Source organism: Nyctereutes procyonoides, unplaced genomic scaffold, assembly GCF_905146905.1.
Source record: "Nyctereutes procyonoides isolate TBG_1078 unplaced genomic scaffold, NYPRO_anot_genome, whole genome shotgun sequence".
NCBI lineage: Eukaryota > Metazoa > Chordata > Mammalia > Carnivora > Canidae > Nyctereutes > Nyctereutes procyonoides.
The window spans coordinates 56,068,936-56,094,341 of NW_026575135.1; the positions used below are offsets into that span (position 1 = coordinate 56,068,936).

The window sequence follows — 25,406 nt, forward strand, 5'->3', positions numbered from 1 at the left end:
TGTATATATACTTCTTCATTTGTTTCATGTATTGAATAACATTGATAAATATTTTTAAGGTTAAGCCATCCTTGCATTCTTGGGAAAATCTCTTTCTGGTCATGATATATTATTCTTTTTATCTATTGCTGGTTTTTATCTGCTTATATTTGGTAAGTATTTTAATGTCTATGTTTCTGTGGGATGAAACTATGGGTTTTATTTTTTTCTTGTCAATATCTTTATCTGTTTTGTTTGGTTTTTTTTTTTTTTTTTTTTTGAGGGAGAGAGAGAGATGGGGAGGGAGGAGCAGAGGGAGACGGAGAGAGAATCACAAGCAGGTCCCATGCCCAGCACAGAGCCCATGTGGAGCTCAATCCCACAAGCCCGAGATCACGACCTGAGCCATAATCAAGAATCGGCCACACAACTGACTGAGCCACCCAGGCACCCTTCTTTATTTGTCTTTGACATCAGGATAATGCTAGCCCTATATAAGTATTGGGAACTGCTCTGTTTCTTCAAATGACTTGAAAGAATCTGTGGTATTTCATCAATGGATGGTTAACAAAATTCACTTCAATTTGGCCCTGGAATTTTCTTTGTGGGAAAAATTTTAACTATAAATTCAATCACACTTTATTTAGAGCTCCACAGATGTTCTGCAATATTTTTTGAGCCAGCTTATTAATATGCATCTTTCTTTTTTTAATTTTATTTATTTATTCATGAGAGGTACAGAGAGAGAAAGGCAGAGACACAGGCAGAGGGAGAAGCAGGCTCCATGCAGGGAGCCCGACGCAGGACTCAATCCTGGGACTCCGGGATCACACCCTGGGCCAAAGGCAGACACCCAACCACTGAGCCACCCAGGTGTCTCTTATATGTATCTTTCAAGGATTTGTCCTGTTCACCCAGTGTTATAAACTTTCTTGACATAAAGTTGTTCATAACATTCCCTTATTATAATATTAATTCCAAAGAAACCATTGTGATGTCTCCCTTTTATTCCTAATATTGATAATTTGTTTTTTCTTTGATCAATCTAGCTAGAGATATAGCAATTTTATTATTCTTTCCAGAAATTTTATTTTTCTCCACTATTTCTGCTTTATTTAACTTCAGTGCTTACTGTTCTTACATATATTATTTCCTTCTATGCATTCTGGGTTTAATTTGCTCTTTTTTTCCTGATTTAAGATTGAACTATCATATTCCCTGACATAAGTATTTAATGATATAAATTTTCCCATAAGTATTACTTAGCTGCATCCCATATATTTTGATACAGTGATCTCATTTTATTTCATTTCAAAATATTTTTTAAATTTCTTAGTGAATTCTTCTTTGATCTATGTACTATTTGGTAGTGTACTGTTTCACTTACAAACTTATACTAATTTTCAGGCATTATTTTGCTTGCTGATTTCCATTAATTTCACTGTTGCCAGAGAACACATTAATATGTTTTCAGTTATTTTAAATTTGTTGAGAAGATTTTTTACAGCCCCACCACATATGATCTAGCTTGATGACTGTTCTAAGTGTTTTCTGGCAAAATTTTCTGGAAGTGGGTTAGTGGTATTGTTCACTTTTTCCATTTTTAAAACAAATTTTTCTATGGGTGCATGGGTGGTGCAGTCAGTTGAGTATCTGACTCTTGGTTTCGGCTACTAAGGTTGTGATCTTGGGATCCTGGGATTGAGCCCAGTGACAGGCTCTGCATTCAGCATGGAGTCTGCATGGGATTCTCCCTTCCTCTTCCTCTGCCTGTCCCTTCTCTGTGCTCTCTCACTCTCCCTCTTTCAAATAAATGTTTACAAAAATAAAAAAACAAATTTTTCAATTTGCTCCACTAATGACCAAAATGTGAGTAAAGATTAGAAAAAATAATAGTCTGACAATACCAGAAGTTTGTTGGTATGGATGTGGGAAAACACACAGCTGGCAAGAGGAAATTGTATTATAATCACCATAAGGAACCACCTGAATATATATAATAATTAGTGAAAATAGGTACATCAAGAAGCCAACATACTATTGATAGGCATATACCCAAGAAAACTCTTACACATGTGCACATGAAACTCAAAAAAATAAGGTCATTATTCTATTTTAACTCCAAAATGTAAAAACTAAAGGGGAGGCAAAGGTGAATGAACAGTAATAATAGGTGAATGGATAAATAAGCTATACTATATACAAACAAGTATTGCAGTTTAAAGGGTAGACAAGACATACTTGCTTCAACAGTACATAGACTAAACTTGGAATGATACAGAGAAGACTGGCAAGGCCCCTGCACAAGGATAACAAGCAAATTCATGAAGCATTTCATATTTTTAAAAAATGAAACAATTCAAAAATACAATATGAATTTTATTTATTTATTTATTTATTTATTTATTTATTTATTTATTTATTTATTTATTTTACAATATGAATTTTTAAAAGCCAGTTCTTTTTTGGCTATCCAGATGGGGCATCTAGTGGCTAGAGGCCAAAGATGCTATTAAATATTCTACAATGCACCAAACAGCCCCAACAACAATTGTCCAAAATGTCCTTGGTGATGAGGCTAAGAAATCCTGCTCTGAGAATAATTTATTTGCATTATTTCTCTAATCTCAACTATAACCATATGAAATAGGAAATATTTTTCCTTGTGTTAAACATGAAGCAGAATGTCAGATTAAATGTCTTATTCAAAGTAACATATAATAAATAGCAAAGCTGCTTGTTCTTAACTAAGAAGTTATATTAGCATTTTAAATAAATTACTATGTTCTCATATTATGGAATATTATATAGTTGTTTAAAAAGATTTACATAAATGACATAAAATTATCTTAAGGCTACAAACTTGAAGATACCTGCAATGTATATAACTAATAAAATATTAGTACATTAAACAAATAAAAATTTCCCATCATTCAATTAGAAAGTTACAAAAGTTATATCCTGTTTATATTATAAAAGCAAAATTAAGTGTATAAAAATACCAGAAATGTTACTCACTTATGGCCCTATCTATACACTCAAAGAAAATCCTAAGAAAGGAATTTACCTAAAGGGACTAATTATATTTTTATAAAAATTCACCTTTAGGACACCTGGGTGGCTCAGCGGTTGAGCATCTGCCTTCAGCTCAGGGTGTGATTCTGGAGTCCCAGGATCGAGTCCTGCATAGGGCTCCCTGCATGGAGCCTGCTTCTCCCTCTGCCTATGTCTCTGCCTCTCTCTCTCTCTCTCTTTATCTGTGTCTCTCATGAATAAATAAATAAAACCTTTAAAAAAAATTCACCTTTAGAAAATCTCAAAATAAAAATAATTGGTGAAAATCTTCATGGTACCTCCAGAAATGTAAACAAGAGGTCAGTGATTAGTGGGACAGGATGGTGTAGATAGTAATGGATAGTTACAGTGATGTCATTGAGCATGATCGATAATATTTCTTTGTTCTTACAAATCCTGTTACAATGTAAACAAATGTTTAGAGCAGCACTTAATTGAAATTTTGCAAATCCATGTATAATATGATGGAACTTTTTTTTTGAATCATTGTGTTCTTTGGGAATGAAGAAACCTGGTAGTTCTCTTAATTTGGAGAAATAAAGGGAACAAGAAACCCCACATGAAGTATGTTATATTCGATGTATATGGAACAGAAAAGCTGAAAAGGTGAGGGGATAATTCAACCTGACACCTAAAAAGGTTGTCTGGATGACTGAAGGCCCATAAAGTGATAGAGTTCATGAGGTGAGCTACTTTTGCCTGGGGACAGCGTTTAACTTCAAATTCAATTTCTCTTTAGTAATAACGCTGTTCAGGAGTTCCTGGTTGACTCACTTGTTAAACAATAGGCTCCTGATTTCTCCTCAGGTTGTGATCACAGGGTTCTAGGATCCAACTCTGTGTCAGGCCCATGCTGGGCAGGGAGTTTGCTTGAGATTCTTTTCCTCTGCCCCTTCCCCCGAATGGGGGGGCACACTCTCTCTCAAATAAGTAAATCTATTTTTTTTAAAAGAATGTTGTTTACTGATTTTTCTTAAGGGAGTTTTGTGTTTTACGATATTATTTGTCCATTTCATTAAAATTACTTATTATATTCCCTTGTTATCCTTTTCATGCCTACTGCATTTGTAATGATGTCCTCACTCTAATTATATTGAGCATTTGTGTTTATTTTTTTTACAAATAGGAGTTTATCAATTATTTTTATTTTGTAATGTACCAACTAATTTTCCCTAATACTGTTCTATTCTTTTTCATTGATATCAGCTCTTTCTTTTTTAAAGATTATATTTATCTATTCATGAGAGACACACAGAGAGAGGCAGAGAGAGAAGCAGGCTCCCTGCAGGGAGATGGATGCAGAATTCGATCCCAGGACCCTGGGATCAACTACCTGAGCCAAAGGCAGATGCTCAACCACTGAGCAACCCTCACTCATATCAGCTCTTATTTTTTATTTCTCCTTTCTGCTTAATTTGCTCTTCTTTTTTTCTTATCTTTTCATGTGTATACTTAGATCATTGATGTGTAATCTTTTTTTTCTATGTATGTGATGTATATTCCTCTATGTACCACTTTAGTTGCAATCCACAAATTATGATATGTTGTATTTCATTTTCATTCACGTCCCCAAATTTTCTAATTTCCTTTGTGATTACTTCCTATGTTATCTAAAAGTATATTATTTCATTTCCAAATACTTGAGGATTTCCCATATACCTTTCTCTTACTAATTGCTATTTTTAATTTTGTTGGACTAAGAAAACTTACTTTGTCGTACTTCACTCCCCTTAACTTCACAGAGACATGCTTTATGGCCTTGAATAAGGTATTATATTGGGATATATTCTTGGGGCACTGGCAAAATAATGTGTGCCTCTGGTGTGGCAGGGTAGAATGTTCTACAAATTTCAGATCGATATTCAGACAAATAAACCAGAAGAGCCCTCTGCATATCCAAAGCCCTCTCTTAATGCACTGTTCCCTCTTCTTTAGTCCTTCAGAAAATTTTAGCTTCTCTGGCTTCTCTCAATCCCAACCCTGTCTCTTTAATTCAGCAAGAATGCTGAGCTCTATTTTTGTTCCCTTTCAGTGCTGCAGCCTCTCTCAGGCTGTAAACTGGGACATATGCACAGATTCTTCATTGGTTTCTTTTCTCTCAGGGATGACTGCCATGTGCTACCTTTTGTCCAATGCCTGAAAAACCATTAATCCACATAGTTTGCCTGACGTTCTATTTCCTATTTCATCATGGCTGGAAGTCAGAGTTCCACAAGTTCTTATTCTACTTGCACACTTTTCAAAACAAATATTCTACAAAATGACATGATACTAAACAGGAAACAATGGGGCTGATGGCACTCAAGTTAGAAGAGCCTAGAGTTCACCTTCTATTCTTAGCCCTCCCTTTCATTTTCCTTCACTCCAAAACCAGAAACATGGCAATTTCTGAAACTTTATAGTCCTGCAGAACTCAGTCTTCAAACCACTTCCATGAATGCTATTAGCTTCCAAATCAGACAAACCTGGATTTGATTCCAAGCTTGCTTTCTTGGCAACCTCAAGCAAATTACTCAATTTCTGATTAACAAAATGGGTGTAACAACCCCTTCTTCACAGGACCACTATAAAAACTATTTATATAACTCTTAAAAACTACAAGGTACAGTGTCCCAAACTCAACTGATTCATAAATCATTCTGTTTGTAGCTGTTGTCATAGTCATTGCTAACTGTCATAAGAGAGATATAGCATTCTATGTATTCTAAAGAACAAAACTGAGATTAATCCAAGATGCCAGGACTTTCCAACAGCATTTTCCAACAATGAAACTGGAAAGTGAAATTAATAAATTCTTTGCTTTCAGAAGTGTTTATGGTATTGGACTCTGTTAGGCATATTTTAAAGAAAATCCCTCCACTGGTGCTAATTTTCTGCTTTAAAATTTTAAGAGTACTAATACAAGACAGCAATTAAAGAAGTAATGAAAGATAGGTTACATTAAAAAATTAGTAATTTCTGGGAGCCAGGGAGGCTCAGTTAAGCATCTGACTCTTGATTTCAGCTTGGTCATGATCTCAGGGTTATGAGATGACCCCCCACATCAAACTCTGCACTGAACATGGAGCCTGCTTAAGATTCTCTCTGTCCATCTTCCTTTATCCCTCCCCCTCCCTCTCAAAAAAATTAGTAATTTCTATTATGTCATTTCTGTTCTGTTCTACTCCATGTCAATTTCCACCCTATACCTTGGGTCAAAGAACTAAAATGAATGTTATACATCTCTGATAAATAAAACTGAAGTCACAAAATATTTTCACTATATGCACACGTGTGCACGCACACAACATAAAGGTGTAACTTTGAATTTCACCTCCTGGGCCTTACCAGCTGTCTGATATGGGTGATTTACTCAATATCCATGAGATTCAGCATTGTATTTATAAAATCGTTTGAGATATGTATCTTGTTGCATTTCTATGGAACTGAGCCATAACGTATGACAGTATGAGCGTGAGTGCAGCATATAGTAGCACTCAATAAATACAGCTATTATATACTGGGCTTCAAGTCTTTCTTTTTTAAAATTGATGCAAATAGAATTCTATTCGCTGATCTTTACTGATCTGATAAAGAAAAAAGTGGAGGTGTCACCTGCTTCCTACCCCTGTAGATATGATTAGTGAGAAAGTTCAGTACCTCTTCTACTTCTTGCAGATATGTGTCTTGTATGCCAGTCAGGGCACAGAAAGCTATTCACATCTATGCATTTGTTTGAGCAGCTCACTTGTTTTCTAAAAATATGTAACATACCACAATCAAAAGATTTTATAAATGCAGTTTATAAGCCGTAAAGTACCTACCTTAAAGACCTATGTTATTGTCACAGTTATAACCACTTGTAGTATTATAGTGGTCCTCCACTGTCTTCTCTTGCACTTACACTGTGTATTTTTCTTAAGTCTCCAGATTAATTTATTGGAATCCATTTCAGAATTACAGGAAGGGGAGGGAATATAAACACTGAAAAGAACTGAATGAGTATCTTCTAGAGGAATAGGTAATGGAAAGAAATGAGAGAAGGATTAAATAGACAGCAGATTATGCAGTTCCAATATAGAGTCTGATGTATTCTCTTACAAGTCTATGGTGAGTTATTAATAGGTTCAGAACACGTAAGACCATGTGACCAAGCACCCAAAAATTGGACACTGTGCACTTGTGGAGACTCCATAGCCAAGGCAAGAGCAGCCAAGTTATTAGAACACTTACTAAAATACTACAACTGAGCTAACTATAGGCAAATGCTTTGGAGCTCTCTTAAATCATATTAATGTGCAGTGCAGGGCTGTCCCCAGGGATGCTTTAGAATATAATTCCAAAAGCGTTTCAAATAGAAGTAAGGGGTTTCCACATTCTTAAGCTTAAAACACATTCTAAATATGCATCAGTGGATTTGCTTCTCTTCTTTCATCTTCCAACCACTGACCCTCTTCATGATTCTACCTCTCTCCAAGGAAGGTCCTGTCATTTCACATAGCTTATAAACTCTTGGGGCCTGATAAGAAACAGAACTATGGAAACTGAAAATGCAAAATAGACCATCATGGGAATTAAATTGGTAGTCAAACATGTTTCTTTAATCTACCACTCTACCAACTCAAATTTGGACGCAAATTTCAAGTGGTATTTGTAAATATGTCTTGTCCATTTTCCCCTGACCACTTCAAAGCATCTACCCTGGCAGAGTTTTTGAGCCATCATTATATTTCTTAAAGCTCAAATTTAATATTTACAGGGATGAAAATCTGTTGTAATCCTGACCTACATACAGTCAACGTAAGTAGAAGAAATTAAAGCACATTAAAAAAAACTATAAAGATTTCTTGTACATCCCCCTACATTATCATTCAAAACCAAAGATTTAAATATAATGACTTGGATATTGTTACTTTTTATTTCATGAGCCAAGTTTTTCCAGAACAACAGTTGCAATGAGGCATTCATAAATGTTTGCTTCCTAAAACGACACCAAGTCCACATTTGCTTTCATATTAAATTTCATCAATTCTACAGTGCTGTCAGTTTTGTAATATATCCCTATGTAAGCGCTGCTAAAATGTGTAAAATTATCTACTGGAATTAAATAAATACAAAATTTCTATCTTTTATAAGTCTTCTTCATATCATTATTGACAAATACATTACCTAAGGGCCTTTATTTTCCTAACATTTTCTCAGTAATGATTCCAATAGCTGGAAGACATCTGTCTATAGTCATATTCCCAAAGAAAGCATATTGCTTTGGTTTTTTAATAAAAGGCATTATACTGGAAATTTTGGCTCTGTTTAAATAAACATATAATTATTTGGATATAAATTTATATTTAGGGAATAACTCTGTGACTAAAATCTACTTCTTGAAAATGTTGATTTGGATTTTCTAAGCTTGTTTGGACTTGTTTATTTTATTTCAACCTTGACCCTAACAACTTTGGTCTTCTTCACAGCAATGGGACAATATGAAGCAATACTGAAGTATGATACCTAGATTCACATCCTAATTGTGCAAAGACACTAATTATATATATCTTATTTGTGTAACTCCAAATGAATGGCTTTCCTTGCTCTCATAAATCCTTATGAATCTTAAATCTTGTACATTATAATATGAGCTATCAGTAGCTAATTCTGCTCCTTATCAATCAATACAGTGTTCAAAAGATCCCCTAATGACTGTTCTAGTAATAATAATTTATAGATAGCTAAAAAGCTTTTAGGATGGACTCTCTCCCCAAATTGATCTTTAAACACAATTCCTATCAAAGTCCAGCACTCTGTTGATATTAATAATCTGATCCTAAAAATTTTATAGGAATGCAAAGGATAAAGAAAGCCAAAATATTTTTTAAAAAGAAATCAAACTTGAAGTTCCCAAATTCAAAACATATTACAAATCTACATAAATCATGTCATAGTACTGATATTTATAGAAAGAACAGTATTAATAATTCAAAAGTAAACTTGTATTTTTGTTGACTTTCAACGAAAGCCCAATGGCATTTCATGAGGAGAGAATAAACTTTCTAGTAAATGGTGTTGAGAGAAAATTCGATATATACATGCAAAGAGATTAATTTGAATCCTGACCTCACACTATACACAAAAACTCAGAATAAATCATAGACCTAAATATGAAAACTGAAAGAAAACCTATGCAACCAAAAGGAAAAAGTCTATGCAACTCTAAGTTAGATGCAGAGTTCTTAGATACAACACCAAAAGTACACCCAATAAATAAGTGATAAACTGGATTTTTTTTTCAAAATTTATAAAAATTAACTTTAGAAGACACCATTAAGAAACTGAACAGAAATGCACAGACTAGAAGAAAACAGCAGTAAATCATACATCTGACAAAACATTTACATCCAAGTATATAAAGAACACTTAAAACCAAATAGTAGAAAGACAAAAAAAAAAAACTAATTTAAAATAGGGAAAAGATCTGATTAGATATTCCACCAAAGATGATTTATGATTAGCTATGAGATAGCACATGACAAGATGCTCCATACAGTCATCAGAGAAATGCAAACAAGGAGATACCACTGCATGCCCACAGATTAGTTATGATCGAAATAAGACAATAACAGGTATTGTTGAGGATATGGAAAAATTGGAATCCTGCATACTTTCCTGTTGGGAATGTAAACTGGTTATAAAAGAATTTGCCAGTTTCCTAAAATATTAAATGTATATTTACCAAATGACCTAACAATTCCACTCCTAGATGGAAGGAATTCCATCTGCTCCCTGGGAATGAAAACATATACCTACACAATGACTGTTCATATGACCATTATTCATAATAGTGAAAAAGTAGAAGCAATCCAAATGTCCACAACATATGAAGAGATAAACAAAATGTGGTGTTATATAACAAATGGCTTATTAGGGCACTTGAGTGGCTCAGTCAGTTAAGCAACAGACTCTGGATTTCCCCTCAAGTCATTGTCTCAGGGTCATGGGATCAAGCCCAACGTCAGGCTCCACACTCAGTGTGGAGTCTGTTTGTCTGTCTCCCTCCCCCTGCTTATGCTCTCTAATAAATAAAACATTTAAAAATTTTTTTTAAAAAACCAATGGCTCATAATCTAGTAAGAAAAAAAATGAACTGCTGATACATGTTACCACATGGAAGAGCCTCAAAAATATTATACTAAGTTTAAAAAGCCAGGCAAGAGACAAAATTTTATATGATTTCATTTATATGAAATATAAAGGCAAATTTATTGAAACAGAAAATAAATTAGTGGTTGCCTGGGACTGGGGGTAGAAACAGAGTGACTGCAAAATGGGTATGAGTGACCACTTGGGGATGATGAAATGTTCTAACACTGGATAGCAGTGATGGTTGCGCAATTCTGTAAATGCACTAAAAGTCACCACACTGTACATTTGGGTGAATTTTGGGCATATAAATCACACCAGAAAAAAAGATAATAGAAAAAAAAAAGCATCACAATATCCTGTATGTTACATACATCACAATATCCTGTATGTATGTTATCCTGTATGATTTACCTTAGAAAACCTGGCTTGGCATATTCATGAATCTATCTTACTAAGGAGAAATAATTAGATTCTACTTAGAAAAATTTTTGCATAGGAACATTCAATTTAAGATACTGACTCAATGCTTTTTAAAACATTAATAATTAGAACCATCTATTTTGAACTGACAAAATTCTAACTGGAGATGTACAGTGACACAAGAATTATCCATGTTAGTAGACAAAACAGAGGATGCTAAGTTAAATTTATTAAAAGATATTTCCACAAAGGATCACTCAAACATTACACATTGTTAGTTATATATAATCGTTACTTCCAAAATAAATGACTCAAACTTTATATTTTGTTGTAATAAAATTCTGAAATGCAATGTACTCTACCTGCAAGCATACAACCAGAGTCATAAAACAACACACAGACTCTGCTAATTATATACAAGTTTCTCAGTCAATAACTGAACTGCCCATATATGAACGGGGTACACGAAAATATCTGCTGATAATATAAAACTTTTATAATGAAAATGTACTTCCTACATTTCACTCATCTACACTGGGATCCAAGTAATAATGGAAATACACCATTTGCACCTATCAGATTAGTTGATAGATTTATCTGCCTGGCCATTCCTCTTAGCAGGTTTATGTGTTTCCACTGTTATTGTGATGAGCTTTACAGGACTCACAACATCCAAGTTCACAGAATGTGAATGAGTAGATAAGACTTGTTATTTTATTTCTTGTTAGTTATTTCTGCCCTTTGAGCTAGCTTACCATTTAATAAATTTTAATTAAAAATTTTACATAATAATAAATAATACATTTTTTTATGCTTCGGTCTTCATTTAGCCACATCTAAACTGGCTGCCAAGGTAGACTCCTTTCAGTCTGAAGGTATGTTCCTTCCTTTGTTGCTGATAAACTTTATTTCATTACAATATCTATTGTGAAACAGCAGGAGTAGGTCTACTGTTACATTACCCATGAAACTGTTGATGACAGTTGGAAGTAATTGAACTTTGTTGACTTCCAAATTCCAGAATGGGAAGCAAGTTTCAATTTCTATATACTTTTCCACCTAAAGAGCAGAAAAACATTCATAACAGCATTAAGGTCCCATGATATCACCTCCTGACTAGCTCACATTTATAACTTACTGAATAAGGTTTTGAAATCCATAAAATCCTTTCCAGCTCAATGAGGTCTGAGTGGGCTCCTGGGGTAAAGGTAAAGACAGAAGGTATTCAAGTTCACTATAGGAGCTAAAAAGGGTATTAAAATCCATCCACCTAGGGTATAAAATTTGGTGGATATAACTCTAGCTATTAAAGATTGTGAGTGCTGGAATTTTCAAGGTCACTCAAAATTTAAATTTTAGTTAGTGACCATATAATGGAACATTGGTTTCATAAGCAGAATTCAGTGATTCATCATTTACATACAACACTCAGTGCTCATCATAACAAGTGCCCTCCCTAATACCCATCACCCATTCAACTCAACCCTCAACTCCCTTCCTGCACCAACTCTCAGTTTGTTCTCTACCATTAAGAGTCTCTCTTATGATTTGCTTCCCTTTCTCTCTCTCTTTTCTTTCTTTTTCCCTTCCCATATGTTCATCTGGTTTGTTTCTTAAATTCCCAGTGGCTACCCTCGAATTTCAGCTTGCACAAGAATTACCTTGGATTCTTTATAAATGCATTTCTTGGATCTGAGGCCCAGACTGGGATTCTGATTTAAATGAGAATTCCCAACTCTCTCAACCTCACCCCTACCATCATGATTTTGACAAAGCTGTCTGCACACTAGACTTTAAGAAAAAAAGCACCCAGAAGCATGAGCAAAGAACCAGTGATGTGAGCTCACTGCAGAAAGTGATCATATATTTTACATGAAGCATTGCAGAAGAGGAAAAAAAGAAAAAAAACTAAGGTAAAACATTTTTATGTGCTTGTGAAGAAAAAAACCAAATGTTTAGATCTTATTATTTTATTTTTAATGGCAAGCAACAGGAAAGCAGAAAATGTTAAATAATGCCAAAATTGGCCTGGGCTCATCAGCTCCATTTCTTGATCATCTGAGTTAAAGCCTCAACAGTTAATAATTTATTGCAGATATATGCATGTTAATTATGAAATTAAATCAAGTTTCTCTTGTTGGAAAAGTCAAATACCAAACTCTAACCCCCAGGGACCTTCTCAACACTGCCACGCAATAATTCTGTACAAATATCTGGGTAGCATTAAAATGGCTTAGTTCCTATTTTCTCACTTCTCTCAGTCTAGGGCTTGGCATGAGAATAAAGATGAGATGGAGACAAGATGATGTGCTCACTATGGCTGCACCCTAAATGCACTCTGAAGCAAGTTATGGCCCTTGTTTCACTAAGGGAATCTTAAAATTTTCTTTCAGGAAATCCCCCAAATCATAATCCAAGAGGGACTACTGATTGTCTCACTGCCTCAAAATATGCGAAGATTACTTTTCTAAGGTAAGACACTTCCCATCGATTGGGAACCTAGAACTCCTCTGATTATTCTTTACTTTGTACATGTAAAGCCATAAAACCATCTGAGATAAAAATGTAATTGCAATTAAGTGGAAACATTGTGCGTGAGCTTAATACAAACGTGCTGTTTTAGTGTTGCATAAAAAAAATACTTTAAAGCTCTTGTCAAGGATTTCCCGAATGTAAAAAGTATATCATACTATGATTCAGCTAACAAGTTTCAATAAGTAATTATTTAATCAGCAAATATTAAACAAAATTTCTTCTCATAAAATTGCTTCATGCCTGAATTCTCTCAGGATACTAAGACATAGATTAATACATGATTAAAGAATTTATTGACTTTAAATGTTCAATGTCAATCCATCAGCATGATGATTCTTATAAGATTATTTTTTAATTACAATTCACCGTATCCTTGCTTCAAATAAGAACGGAGTTATCTGCACATTCTACATACAGAAACTTCTCATGTGTCACTGGGAGCAGAACCATAATCATACACACTATTCTGAATTTTAAACCAGAAAACCATAAAATGCCTTAAAGAGACATGCTCTTCAGTTGATAAAGAGACACTGAACACTGATTAAATCAGAGAATTACTATGTACACAGGCAGGACAAGAAGCTGAAGCAAAAAAACAGTTGCTTAAAATTGTCAATATACTGAAGCAAGGAATTACTTCTTTTATCTTTTTGTTCTCTGGGAATTCACACACACACATAAGTAGCCCACTAATGATGAAGGATACTTACAATGTCTTGAAAATAACATTGCAATGAATAGGCTTATATGTAAATCTTTTGCAAAGATATGAATATTCCTGCAAAGCAGGGTAAGCACTTTTACAATTTAGTACATATAATACAAAAGTCTCTACCAATTTGCTCTCCTGTTAAGATTAAGGACTCCCAAAGCATTCCCCCTGGATATTGTCAATTTGCATAATCTGTGCCAACCTAATTAACCAGAAATGATGTTTGAGAAAAATCTGCTTTTACTAGTTTACCAATAATCTCGAAAACAATTGCAAAAATTTATTTGATATTTATATTTCCTTTACAGCATATACACTAAAAAGTGACTATCTATGGATGGTAAGTTTACAGATGACTTACTTTATATGTTTTCCTAACTTTATATACTCAGCATGTATCATTTTGTTATTAACATTTATCTTTTTAAAAAAACTAATCAAAAAGAGTTCTGGAAAACAATGAAAAAGACTAAAAATCTAATAGCACAATGAATAGAGGATACGAATGGTACATTTACAGCAAAGGAACTAAGAATAAAAATATGAAAAGATGCTCAGCCTCACAAAAAAATACCCCAAAACTGTCAATTAAAACTACACTGAGCTAACATTTCTTTGCCTATTAGATTTCACAAACATCAACCTCTTTAATAACACCCATGTTGGTAAAAGCATAGGGGAAAGACATATTCTCAGACTCTTCTGGCCTGTTGAGTACAGAGTGGCACCATCTCTGTCGGGTACAATCAGGCACCATCATTCCAAATGATCAATACGGCATGCCCTTTGACAAATATTTACATTACAGAAGCAAACTGGCATATCTACAGAGTCCTATTGATTTAGCACTGTTCATAATAGGAAAATACTTAAACTGATCAAATGTACATCAACAACAAACTGATGAAGTAGATTACAGAACATACCTGCAATCAGGTATAAAAGGGAACTATCAGGAAAAGAAAGAGGAATCTCTTTGTGCACTCGTATGTGATCATCTCACATGTGCATGCATTTGTGTCTATGTATAAATAATGTAGGCTTAAACACTATACATTTACATATACATATTTGCTTATGCATCAACTGCTTCTAGATCACACACTAGAAACTAATAACCCTAGCTAGGGTTATTAGTAACATCTAGGAGGGAATATAACAATGACTGGAAAAAGGATGTTGGGGGAAGACTTTTTCATTGCATACCTTTCTGGAGGTTCTGTTCGGTAAAGTTTGAGTTCTTATGATTTTGGATTTTTTGTGTTTTTGTTTTCTTTTTTAAAGATTTTAATTTTTTGTTCATGAGAGACACACAGAGAGAGGCAGAGACACAGGCAAAGGGAGAAGCAGGCTCTCTGAAGGGAGCCCGATGTGGGACTCAGTCCCGGACTCCGGGATCATGCCCTGAGTCAAAGGCAGATGCCCAACTGCTGAGCCACCCAGGCATCCCAAGTCCTTATAATTTTGAAAATGATTTTGCTTTGCTTTTAGGTTTGCATGGTAGTTTGGCTCTTAATTCACAGAACAAACCAAGAGTTACTGGAGGGAAGGTGGGTAGGGGAATGGGATAAATAGGTGATAGGTATTAAAGGGGGCACCTGTTTTTTTTAAAAAAATATTTTATTTATTTCTTCATGAGACACACACACACACACACAGAGAGAGAGAGAGAGAGAGAGAGAGGCAGAGACACAGGCAGAGGGAGAAGTCCATGCAGGGAGCTGGACATGGGACTCGATCCTGGGTCTCCAGATCAGGCCCCAGACTGAAGACGGCGCTAAACTGCTGAGCCACCGGGGCTGCCCATGGGCACCTGTTTTGATGAGCACTGGGTGTTGTATATCTAAGTGATGAATCACTAAATTCTACAACTGAGACTAATACTACACTGTATGTTATCTAACTGGAATTTAAATAGAAACTTGAAAAAAAATGAATGGTAGTTGGGCTGAGTCAAAATCACATTTCCTCAGATCTCTAAAACCATCAACTGATGATCCTCTAGTGTCTGACACTCATTCCATTAGGAATGACCATTCCTTTATTAAACTTGTAGAATTTTCACTTTGACTTTCTAATATTTCCCCATAATATGTCTAGGTATAGGTCTCTACTTAAATGACTGTGAGCTTGGTGATTCATCCTTTGATGTGAAGGTGCATGTCTTTCTTTATCTCTGGAAATTTTATTACAATACTAAAAAAAAAAATTCTGTTAATCTCTACCTAACCAATAATAGTTATATCAGCCAAATCAAGTCAAATTACTGATTTAAATAATTCTCTATACACACCACCTAGAAAATATGATCACTGAGGCATGCAACATGCGGGATGCACACAGCTAGTAGATTACTCCCTTGTCTTGCTCCAAGCAATTATTTCCACCAATTGGCCTGTATGTTTACCAAGAAACAATTACATTTGCTTGAACATACATAGGTATGACATTTTGTAGTCATGTAATTTAATCAATCACTAAATATTAAACAGGGAAATACAAGTGCAAAACTGTTTATTTGAAAATTTTGGAAAGACTTGTGAAAGCTAAGTTGTTATGCTCTCATTTTATTTGGGATGAAACAAGTGTAAAAGATTCAAAATTTTTAAAAGTTGGGACACCTGGGTGGCTCAGCGGTTAAGCTTCTGCCTTTGGCTCAGGGTGTGATCCCGGGGTCCTGGGATCAAGTCTCGCATCAGGCTCCATACATGGAGCCTGCTTCTCCCTCTGCCTGTGTCTCTGCCTCTCTCATGAATAAATAAAATCTTAAAAAAAAAAATAAAGTCCAGGATGCTACACACAAATTATGTTTGAATTTATCTTTAGCTTTTCTTCTAAATACAGAAACCTATATTGGAAATTGGTCTGTATGCCTGATGGGTAAGGCTCACCTGTAATACCAGTTATCTGGCCTCACATCCAAAGTTTGGTGGATAAATATATACACTGGTGATTTAAATTAGGTTCAAATGTTTAGGGTACACTGCACGCATTTTAAAAATTCTATCCATGGGACACTTGGGTGGCTCAGTCTAGGAAGTGTCTCCCTTCTACCTTTGGCTCAGGTCATGATCCTGGGGTCTTGGGACGGAGCTCCACATAGTAGGGCTTCATGCTCAGTGGGGAAACCTGCTTCTCCCTCTCCCCTTGCCCCTCCTCCCTTGCCCATGCTTACTCTCTCACACACTCAGTCTCTCTCTCAGATAAATAAAATCTTTTTAAAAATTTAAAAATTTTTACACATTAAAAATAAATATTCTATTCTGTCCTTTATAAATGGGCAGAGGTTAATAATCAGATATGTGTTCAAACATTACTGTATCAGGATGTTTATCATGGAGTTATCAAAGTGAAAAATTGGAACATAAATTACACTACACTCACACAAACAAAATTCTATCCTTTCACTTATTTTTAAGAGTTAAATGCTATTGGATAAATGTGAATCATCCAGATCTATGATTCACGGCTCACAACTTTTCTTTCATACAGCGGATGCATTTGTCCTTTATATTATGCTCTGGGAGAATTTCTGGGCCTGATCTTCTAGATCAGAAATTTACCTGTCAGTTCACTGATGGAGTTTTTTAGTTCCAATGATCACTTATTTTTAGGTCCATTATATCTACTCATCTTTTTCTAGCTAGCAGCTGTTGCTGTATTTTTTTAATTTATTTTTCCCATAAATATATATCCGCTCTTATACTTCTGTTGACCTATCCATTTGTTCTATTAATTTTGTTGCTTCATATATTAACTAGCCAGGGTTTGATGACTCCTTTATATGCTTCATTTTCTTAAAAGTGTGACATTCTTGGATGTCAGCTCACACCTTTTTGGTTTCCCTGCTCACCTATCTGTTGTGACTCCTCCAGTTATTTGATGAAAGAGATGGGACCTTCTGCTCGCTGCAGGGAGCTAAGAGATCTTTTGGAGGGGAGATGCTGGGTCCTATGGTGTCACCAACATGCCTGGGAAAGCTGTGCTTTTATCCTCTCTGTTCTTGCCTAGGCACAGACATTTGGATTCTACCGCTTGCCATAACTGGACATGAGAAAAAGCCAAAACCACTTCTGCTCCCTGTATTCCTGCTCCCTGCATGTCCATCAGTACTTCTGGTATAGCCCCCACCATTCACAGAAGTTTCCTAATGTCTCTGTGTTTTCCATTAATCCAATCCAAAACTGTTTTCACTCTTTCAGGAGATATTCAGCATGTCTGAGGTACTAATGGCATTCTTTTATAATATTGCTTTAGATTTATTTAGAAGATCTTCTCTGTTGCTCCTAAGATGGGGCTTGAACAAAGAAGGTAGATGTGTGAGGTTAGTCTGCAATCTTTACTTTTTTCATTTGGATGTTGATTCCATTTTTTTCCTGGTTCTGTTAGTGCACAACCCTTCCCCTCAACCCTGTCTCCTCACTCTCCCTCCTGCTTTAGTACTAGTATCTGAGAAAGTGCCCTGTCCGAAATGGATACCCTAAAATATTTAACTGTTCAAAACTTGCTGTGGCATTGGATACTGTGATTCAAAAAAAGGACTAAACTGCCTCCCAAAATTGAATTTACACAGGACTGCATATTCTGTATAAAGAACTAAACAAAATGACTACTGTATACAACTTAAAAATTAAGGGGGTAAAGTTTTAGTAGTCATTCTTTATCATCCTGGAAGGATAATCCAAATATTAACGATTACCATTTCAACAGTCCATTTAAAAGGAACCAAAGGCACGGTGTGTAGTTTCTAGTTTATCCTGCTTAGGGGTGTGTGTGTGTGTGCATGTGTGTGTGTGTGTGTGTGTGTGTATTTTGGTTTTGGGTGTTTTTTTTTTTTTTTAGATTTTATTTATTTATTCACGAGAGACAGAGAGAGAGGCAGAGACACAGGCAGAGGGAGAAACAGGTTCTCACAGGGAGCCCGATGTGGGACTGGATCCCTGGACCCTGCGATCACGCCCTGAGCAGAAGACAGATGCTCAACCGCTGAGCCACCCAGGCGTCCCAGGTGTGGTTTTTAAAACAACAACAATGAACTAATGTGTTAGTTTTGAGCCAAGGAAATTGTTGCACTCTTTCATAAAATTTAATTTGTTGATTTTTTTTGTATTTTAATTTTTAGAGATGGTTATTTAAAACATAATGAAGTACTGTATATGCTGTATTTTGCTCAGTTATTTTTATTGAGTGCCTACTCAAAACCAGGTATCTTACAATGTTGTGGAAATCAAAAGAAATAAGTAGTAAGAAGATACCATCAAAGTATTTGGGACATACCTACATTTGTACCTATCTCAAGCTACTCTATTTCCATCTGTCACTGGCAAGCCAGGATGGAAGCTCCTTGAAACATAAGTCAAGGCTTTTTCATCTCCTTTTTGTATTCTCCATATCTGCACAGTGCCTTGCTCAGAGGACTTGCTCAACAAATGTTTAATCGCTTAGTATTTGGATATTTATGTGACTACGGGATCTAATATGTGGCTCAAATAAGATTACTGTTCAATATTACACACTAATAAGGGAAACAGAAAGAACACTTCATACATCAATGTCTAGACATATAAATACAATTTGTGCGTTTTATAAACAGGAAAAATGAAATCCAGAAAGTTTAAGTACTTTGGAGAGGCAGCACCTGACCATGTACCCAAAATATCTATTCTAGCACTTTTGCTTTCACAGCACGAATCAGATTACTATCTGGAGGATGAGCGGGCCAACCTTAGAAATGTTTACCACCTTGCAAAACTGGACAGTTGATAAAAGATTTCCAGTTGCAAAACTGGATCTGTCTCCTTTGATAGAGACTTTTGGATCTTTTCAAATACAAAATAACCCAAAAGGTGTTGAGGAGTTCAGGCACCAGGAGACAAAACCAACTGCTGAGAGAGGAAAGGGGAAGGCACACTTAGTTATCTACTCTTTTCTAGGCAACTAACCACCAGAAAGCTTTCACTTACTGAGAAGAAAAGCAGTTGCTGTTATAAATAAGAGCACCCCCAGAGAAAGTCATTATGATTCCTCACATTAGAAGCAGAATATCACAGAATTCTGGAAATACAGAAGAACAGTGTATAGCCCTATGATAATCAAAAGTTAGGAAAAGCCCATACTCCAGCAGACAAGGCTTTGGAGGTCTGTTCTCACCAGATCATTTCTCCCTATTGTACCTTCTGGCTTGATCACAGGAGATCCTGATTTTCATTTCCCTGATAGGCCTGCCATTTTACATCTTCAGCATCATCCCTCGACCTAAAACACTCTTCAGCCTTGTTCTGCCTAGGGAAAGCCTCCTCGTGCTTCAAAAGCCAGTTCAACTCTGCTTTGGGAAGCCTTGCCCAACTCCCCAGGCTGGACTTTACCTCAGGCACAAGATTTGGTTCAGCACATCACTGTCCCATGGATACCTGTTTCATAACCACTTGTGTATGATGTCTTTGTCCTCATCTGTAAGTCCCCAATGCAAGATGTAGGATACATTTAACATGTAATAGAATTTCAATTCTATCCTCCAGGTTTTAATTAAAGCATCCAATTCTCTCATTTAACTAATGAAAACTGAAGCCCAGAGAGGTAAGGGACTTGTCAATTGTCAGGGAACAAGCCAATGTCAGAGCTCAGATAACAAACTCTGCTCCCTTTCCTAATCCACTCTCATAAGGGAAAAAGGGCTGGCATGGTAGAGGCTGGAGTAACAAACCCACTCTTCTTGGCTATCTGCCTAACTTTTTACTCAAAAGTCTGACTGCTATACTGTATTGCTGGCAACGTCAGATTTCCTCAATAACAAAGACTTCCCAGTTCAGAACATATACATATGTGGCTAATAGGAAAAGTGAGCAAAAGTCCAACATGATAAACAGGGAGGTATGTCAAACTCCTATTCAGTCTATGAAAAACCTACTCATAATTCTAACTTTGCTCCCTTAAGTATGGAGAGAAGGCATAGCTCATTTGGAAAATCTGACCAAAAGCCCACATTTCAACACAGTGAAATGCTTTATCCCCTATTGCTTCTACCACACCAGGAACGTTCTATATGTAATTATTTAATCCCTGGCCAAAAACTAGTGGACAATGAAATCCCCACAAAATGTTTCCCCCAGTGAAGTGTTCAAACACCAGTTCCACAAAAAAACATTTTTAAAAGCTTTTCGTGTATTTTTTCCATGCCAACTTTTTTCACTCATGGCTAAAAATGTCCATATTTGAATATTCATCATTATGAGCATCTGGTAAAATATAGCCCTGTCCAGCAATTTACATCATTGGACCATGAGACCTTAGGAGGGCATAGGTAAAAATTTCCAGTTTCATTTTGTCTGGATTTTTGACCATCTTTTTCCATTTCATGGCTTTGGGTGGCTTTGATTGTGTGGCTATTTTCTGCTCTCCATTACTATTGGGTTTTTCTACAAATGAGCAGGTTGCTTTCAGACAAGTCCTTGTGGATTTCATCCATGGCTCACCAGAAACAGCAAAATGAGGCCACAAATCACATGAGTGTTTTCAACATCTTGTGGGTTTTGCCTTAAACTAGTAATAAAGGCCACAATGATGATGGCGGTGTAATAAATGTGAAGGTACTTAATGCCTCTGAACTGTACATCTAAAAATGGTTAAAATGGTAAATTTTATGTTATGTATACTCTACCACAAAGTAAAGGCCAACTTACAGGAGGGAACAATTATTCCCAAACCTGGGTCAGGACAGAGGAGAGAAAATCCAAGTATGATCTCTATTGTTCAGATGGAGCAAATGGCTTTTTTCCTTTCCCCTTCCAACAGGCCTCTCAGCAAGACTCCCACCCCTACTACTTTCTACAGTGGAGTGGAGGGGAGAAAAGCCAACTACTGCCAAGTAAAATACAAACCTCAGAAAAGAAAAAGTTAACCCAGAGAACCATGACCCTTTGCATACCGAGTCCTAAGGTCATTCATCCTCCACAGCTCCCACAGACTCCTTCTCCACTCCTGTCGCTCACAGAACACTGAACAGGTGTCCAGTGTGGCTGTGCACGTGTTTAAATTCTAGACAGCTGTCAGATTGTAATTCCCTAGAGAACTGTTCTGACTACTTTGAAGTAGGACGTGGAAAAAAAAAAAATGGAGATAATAAATGCAGGACCTGGGGGTGGGGGCAGAGAGGGAGTGAGATCCTGCAGTGAGCAGATTGGTTGTCTTCCAAACTCCTAAAAGACACCACGTGCTGGGCTTATTTTGGAAAAGCGAAAGAAGTAAAACCAGTGGGAAGAGTTACCAGGAGACAGTGTGATGCCCTATTCGGAAGAAACGTGTAACCGTGCGGAAGGAGCAGGCTGCTGACCCAGCCAGGCAGCCTTCAGATTCACCGAGCGGCGCTGGAGCTGTTGTGCGGGAGGTAAAGCCCACAGGATGCGCTGCCGCGTGGTGGAGGCCAGGGTCAAGTTCAGGGCGACGGCTCCGGGCCGGGATGAGGGGCCTGCAAACCAGGCGGGCGCACTGGGGGGAGGGGCGAGCGGCGGGAAGGCGGAGGGCAGGGCGAGGAAGGGCGCTTACCAGGCCACCTCCACAGGTGCTGAAAGAGGCCAGCGAGCCGGGGTGCCGCAGCACCGCCCCGGTGTAGAAGCAGGAGGCGTCGGGCGGCGCCGGGGGGCGCGGGGCGGCAGTCGCCCGCGCGGGGCCGGGGCCCGGCCGCTGTTCCACCGCGAAGCGGGGCGCCAGGAAGCGGCCGTCTCTCCGGAGCAGCAGGTACAGGTCCCGGGAGAAGGCCGGGATCCGCAGCAGGACCTCGTCGCCGTCCGGCTCGGCTTCCCGGGCCGGGGGAGGAGATGGGGGTGGTTGCGGGGGCGGCGGCTGCCACGAGGCCGGGGCGCCCGGGGACAGGGCGGCAGCCCCGCTGGATCCGCGCGGCAGCTCCTGAGATTCGAACTCCTCGTCCTCCTCGGCCGCCGGCGGCGCCGGGGCCCGCGGCTGGGGCCGGGGCTCGGACTGGCCCTCGGCGGGCTCCGCGGGCGGCGCCGGGGCCACGGAGCGCACCTCGCGCGAGCTGCCGGCCGCCTGCGCCCGGGCGCCGCCGCCGCCCCCAGCGCCGCGCGCCCAGCCCGGGTCCGCGCTGCCCCCGCTGCCGCCCGCCGCGTCCACTGGCTCCCGGCGCCAGAGTGCAGGAAACACGACTTCCCACTCCTCGCGGTCGGGGGCGAACTGCAGCCCTGCGGGCGGGGCAGACAGAGAAGTGCGGGGCTTAACGTGCGCGGTTCCAGTAGCACAAGCATTCCCAGGCTCACACTCGGCTCAGACTCAGGGCTCTCGGGCTAATGCGCTGGAGACCACCCGTCTAGCCCCCCGAGCTCCTGCAGCCCCCGAAGCCCTGCGATCGGATTACAGACCGCAGCATTTTCAAAATAAAAGTACGGTTATGTGGGGGAGGGGTGAAGGAAGGAGTGGGGCAGCAAAGTCTGGTGACAGCGCTTACTCTGTCGGAGGAAAAGCGGTGCCAAGACTCCAACACGGATCAATTACTTTCCTAAGTATGTGTCAGAGCGAAGCCTCGCTATCGAATCGCTGTGCTTCCTCACTTTCCTCCAGGTGGCTGTAAACGTACCTCTTTGCGAATAAATACTAACTGCCCTCAGTAGGGGGAAGCTAATCATCATCCCACGATGTTTAGAATGAGGTCGAGAGACGTGCATCCTGCTGGGCGAGCCTGACGCCCCTCATCTGCACCCGCACGCTCCCTTTCCCTTTAACTGCTACCCACGGAGCCCCGCTCGCCGCGCACCGGCTGCACCAGCCCAGCCTACCCGTGCGTTCTCGGCTTCCGCTAGGGAAGTTGGAAAAAGCGAGCCGCAAGTCTCGGAAGCACTTACCTGAAACGACCCCATTCGCTAGGACCCCCAGCTGGTAAAGGAGGCAGCAGCAGCCGATGGGTGTAAGGCGCATCTCGCGGCTCGTCCCGGGACCGCGCTCCCGCGGCCGCGGCTCCTCGCCCCGCGCGCGCCTCCTTGCGCGATCCACCGCGGGCGCCGCCGCCTCCCCGGAGCGCAAGGAGGCCGGGCGGCGAGTTGGCCCAGGCCCTTTGTCTGCCGGGGGTGGGAGCGGGGTGCTGTGTGACTCCGAGAGGCTGCCGGAGCCCGGGCGGGGGTGGGGTGGGGGGAGGAGCGGGGGCAGGCAGCGCTCTGGCTCCCCGGCGAATTAGGTGAGGAGTCTATTTGCCGCGTCCTGGACGCTGCGAGAGTTTCCGGAGCCCCACGGGATAGACCCGAAGCTGAGGCGCGAGGCGGGCAGTGCTGCCTCGGGACCGGCGGAGGACCGCCCCGCGCGGGCTGCCCCGCCGTGGTGTCCGAGCCGTGGCTCGCCGCCTGCGCCCGCGCGGCACTGCCGGGGGCTGTTCCCGGCAGCCCGGGGAGCCCAGCTCCGCGCGCGGCTCGGGGCCGCGGCGCCGCACGCTCTTACCCGGAGAGGCGCGGGCGGGAGTCAGTGGCGGGATGAGGAGGAGGCACGACTGGCGAGGTGGGTGTGGAGGAGAAAGGATTCGAGCAGACCCGACAAGAAAAGGGGAGCCGAGGGGCGCCCGCCCCGGGTGACTGCGGGACAAAGGTCCTGGAACCCCACACACGTGCTTACACACCCAGCTGCGGTGGGGACCCAAATTCCCTCACCTGGCTCCTGATTGGCCGCTCTGGGAGGCCGATTTGCATCCTTAGCCGGGACGCACTCCCACTCCCCACCCCCTGCCCCCACCCCCAGCTGTGTGCAGGTACAGGCGCCTCCCCGGTCCACCCCACCCCCTAGCGCTCCCCCCACCCCCACCCACCCATCCTCTCACATCACAGAAAACAAAACTTACTGCCGGCCTGAGCACAAAGCTGTGGCCCCACTTTCCAAAGACCTTTGATTTTTCTATCCATCTTTGTAGGAATTTTCCTAAGCCTGGAGATAATGTAATTCGTCATGGAGTGTGCTTCAAAGGTTCCCAGGACAGTGGACAGACACCCTGACATTTCAGAGCCCCTTATATCACCTTATCTTTCAGGCTTGCCATTCATCACTGCTATCAATTTTCCTTCCCCTCCCCTTCTCTCACTCTCATACATACTCTCTCTCTCTCTCTCTCTCTCTCTCTCTCTCTCTCTCTCATTCTTTCACATAAGGGTGAGATTAAAGGACCTGGCATTAAATATTGTATGCCAAAGATCTCAGATGAGGTGAGATTATTTTGCCTTTTTTACTCTTTTGTACACTAAAATTTTATCTTGGCTACTTCTGTCTTTTGGGGGGAAGTCCCAGCTTAAATATTCGTGCTTCCTTTGTTAGGGATCTTCATAGTACCCACTCCCTTTTGCATACCTCTTCCTTGGCCACATCAAACCTTCCACATCACACTAGAGGGCGATTGATCTAATCTGCTTGCTATTCGCACCCTCTGGACTAGGCCAGTCACCTAGAAATCAGTATTTTCTAAAAATTCCAGCCGTGGGAGATTGATTCCCCACATCCTTTGTTATTTTACCTTCTGTTCCTTGTGTCAAAGGTGACTACTATGCCTTTAAGGGAGGCAGACTATCTTATTTCAAAGGAAAGC

The 25,406-nt window shown here is 39.6% G+C and overlaps 1 protein-coding gene and 1 non-coding gene across 2 annotated transcripts in view; one reads left to right on the forward strand and one right to left on the reverse strand.

Moving 5' to 3' along the window:
• The window catches only part of ADAMTS19 (ADAM metallopeptidase with thrombospondin type 1 motif 19), a 228,226-nt gene extending 203,449 nt beyond the window's left edge, over positions 1-24,777 (reverse strand). The window contains exons 1-4 of the mRNA XM_055301522.1: positions 24,672-24,777; positions 24,038-24,424; positions 23,692-23,904; positions 22,382-23,034 (exon numbers count right to left, since the gene is read on the reverse strand). Coding sequence (XP_055157497.1) covers positions 22,382-23,034; positions 23,692-23,904; positions 24,038-24,424; positions 24,672-24,777 — 1,359 coding nt within the window. The remainder of the gene's footprint in view (positions 1-22,381; positions 23,035-23,691; positions 23,905-24,037; positions 24,425-24,671) is intronic.
• LOC129495350 (U6 spliceosomal RNA) lies at positions 2,217-2,323 on the forward strand. The gene has a single exon (XR_008661509.1). It is a non-coding gene; the product is annotated as a U6 spliceosomal RNA (small nuclear RNA).
• Positions 24,778-25,406: the final 629 nt, after the last annotated feature.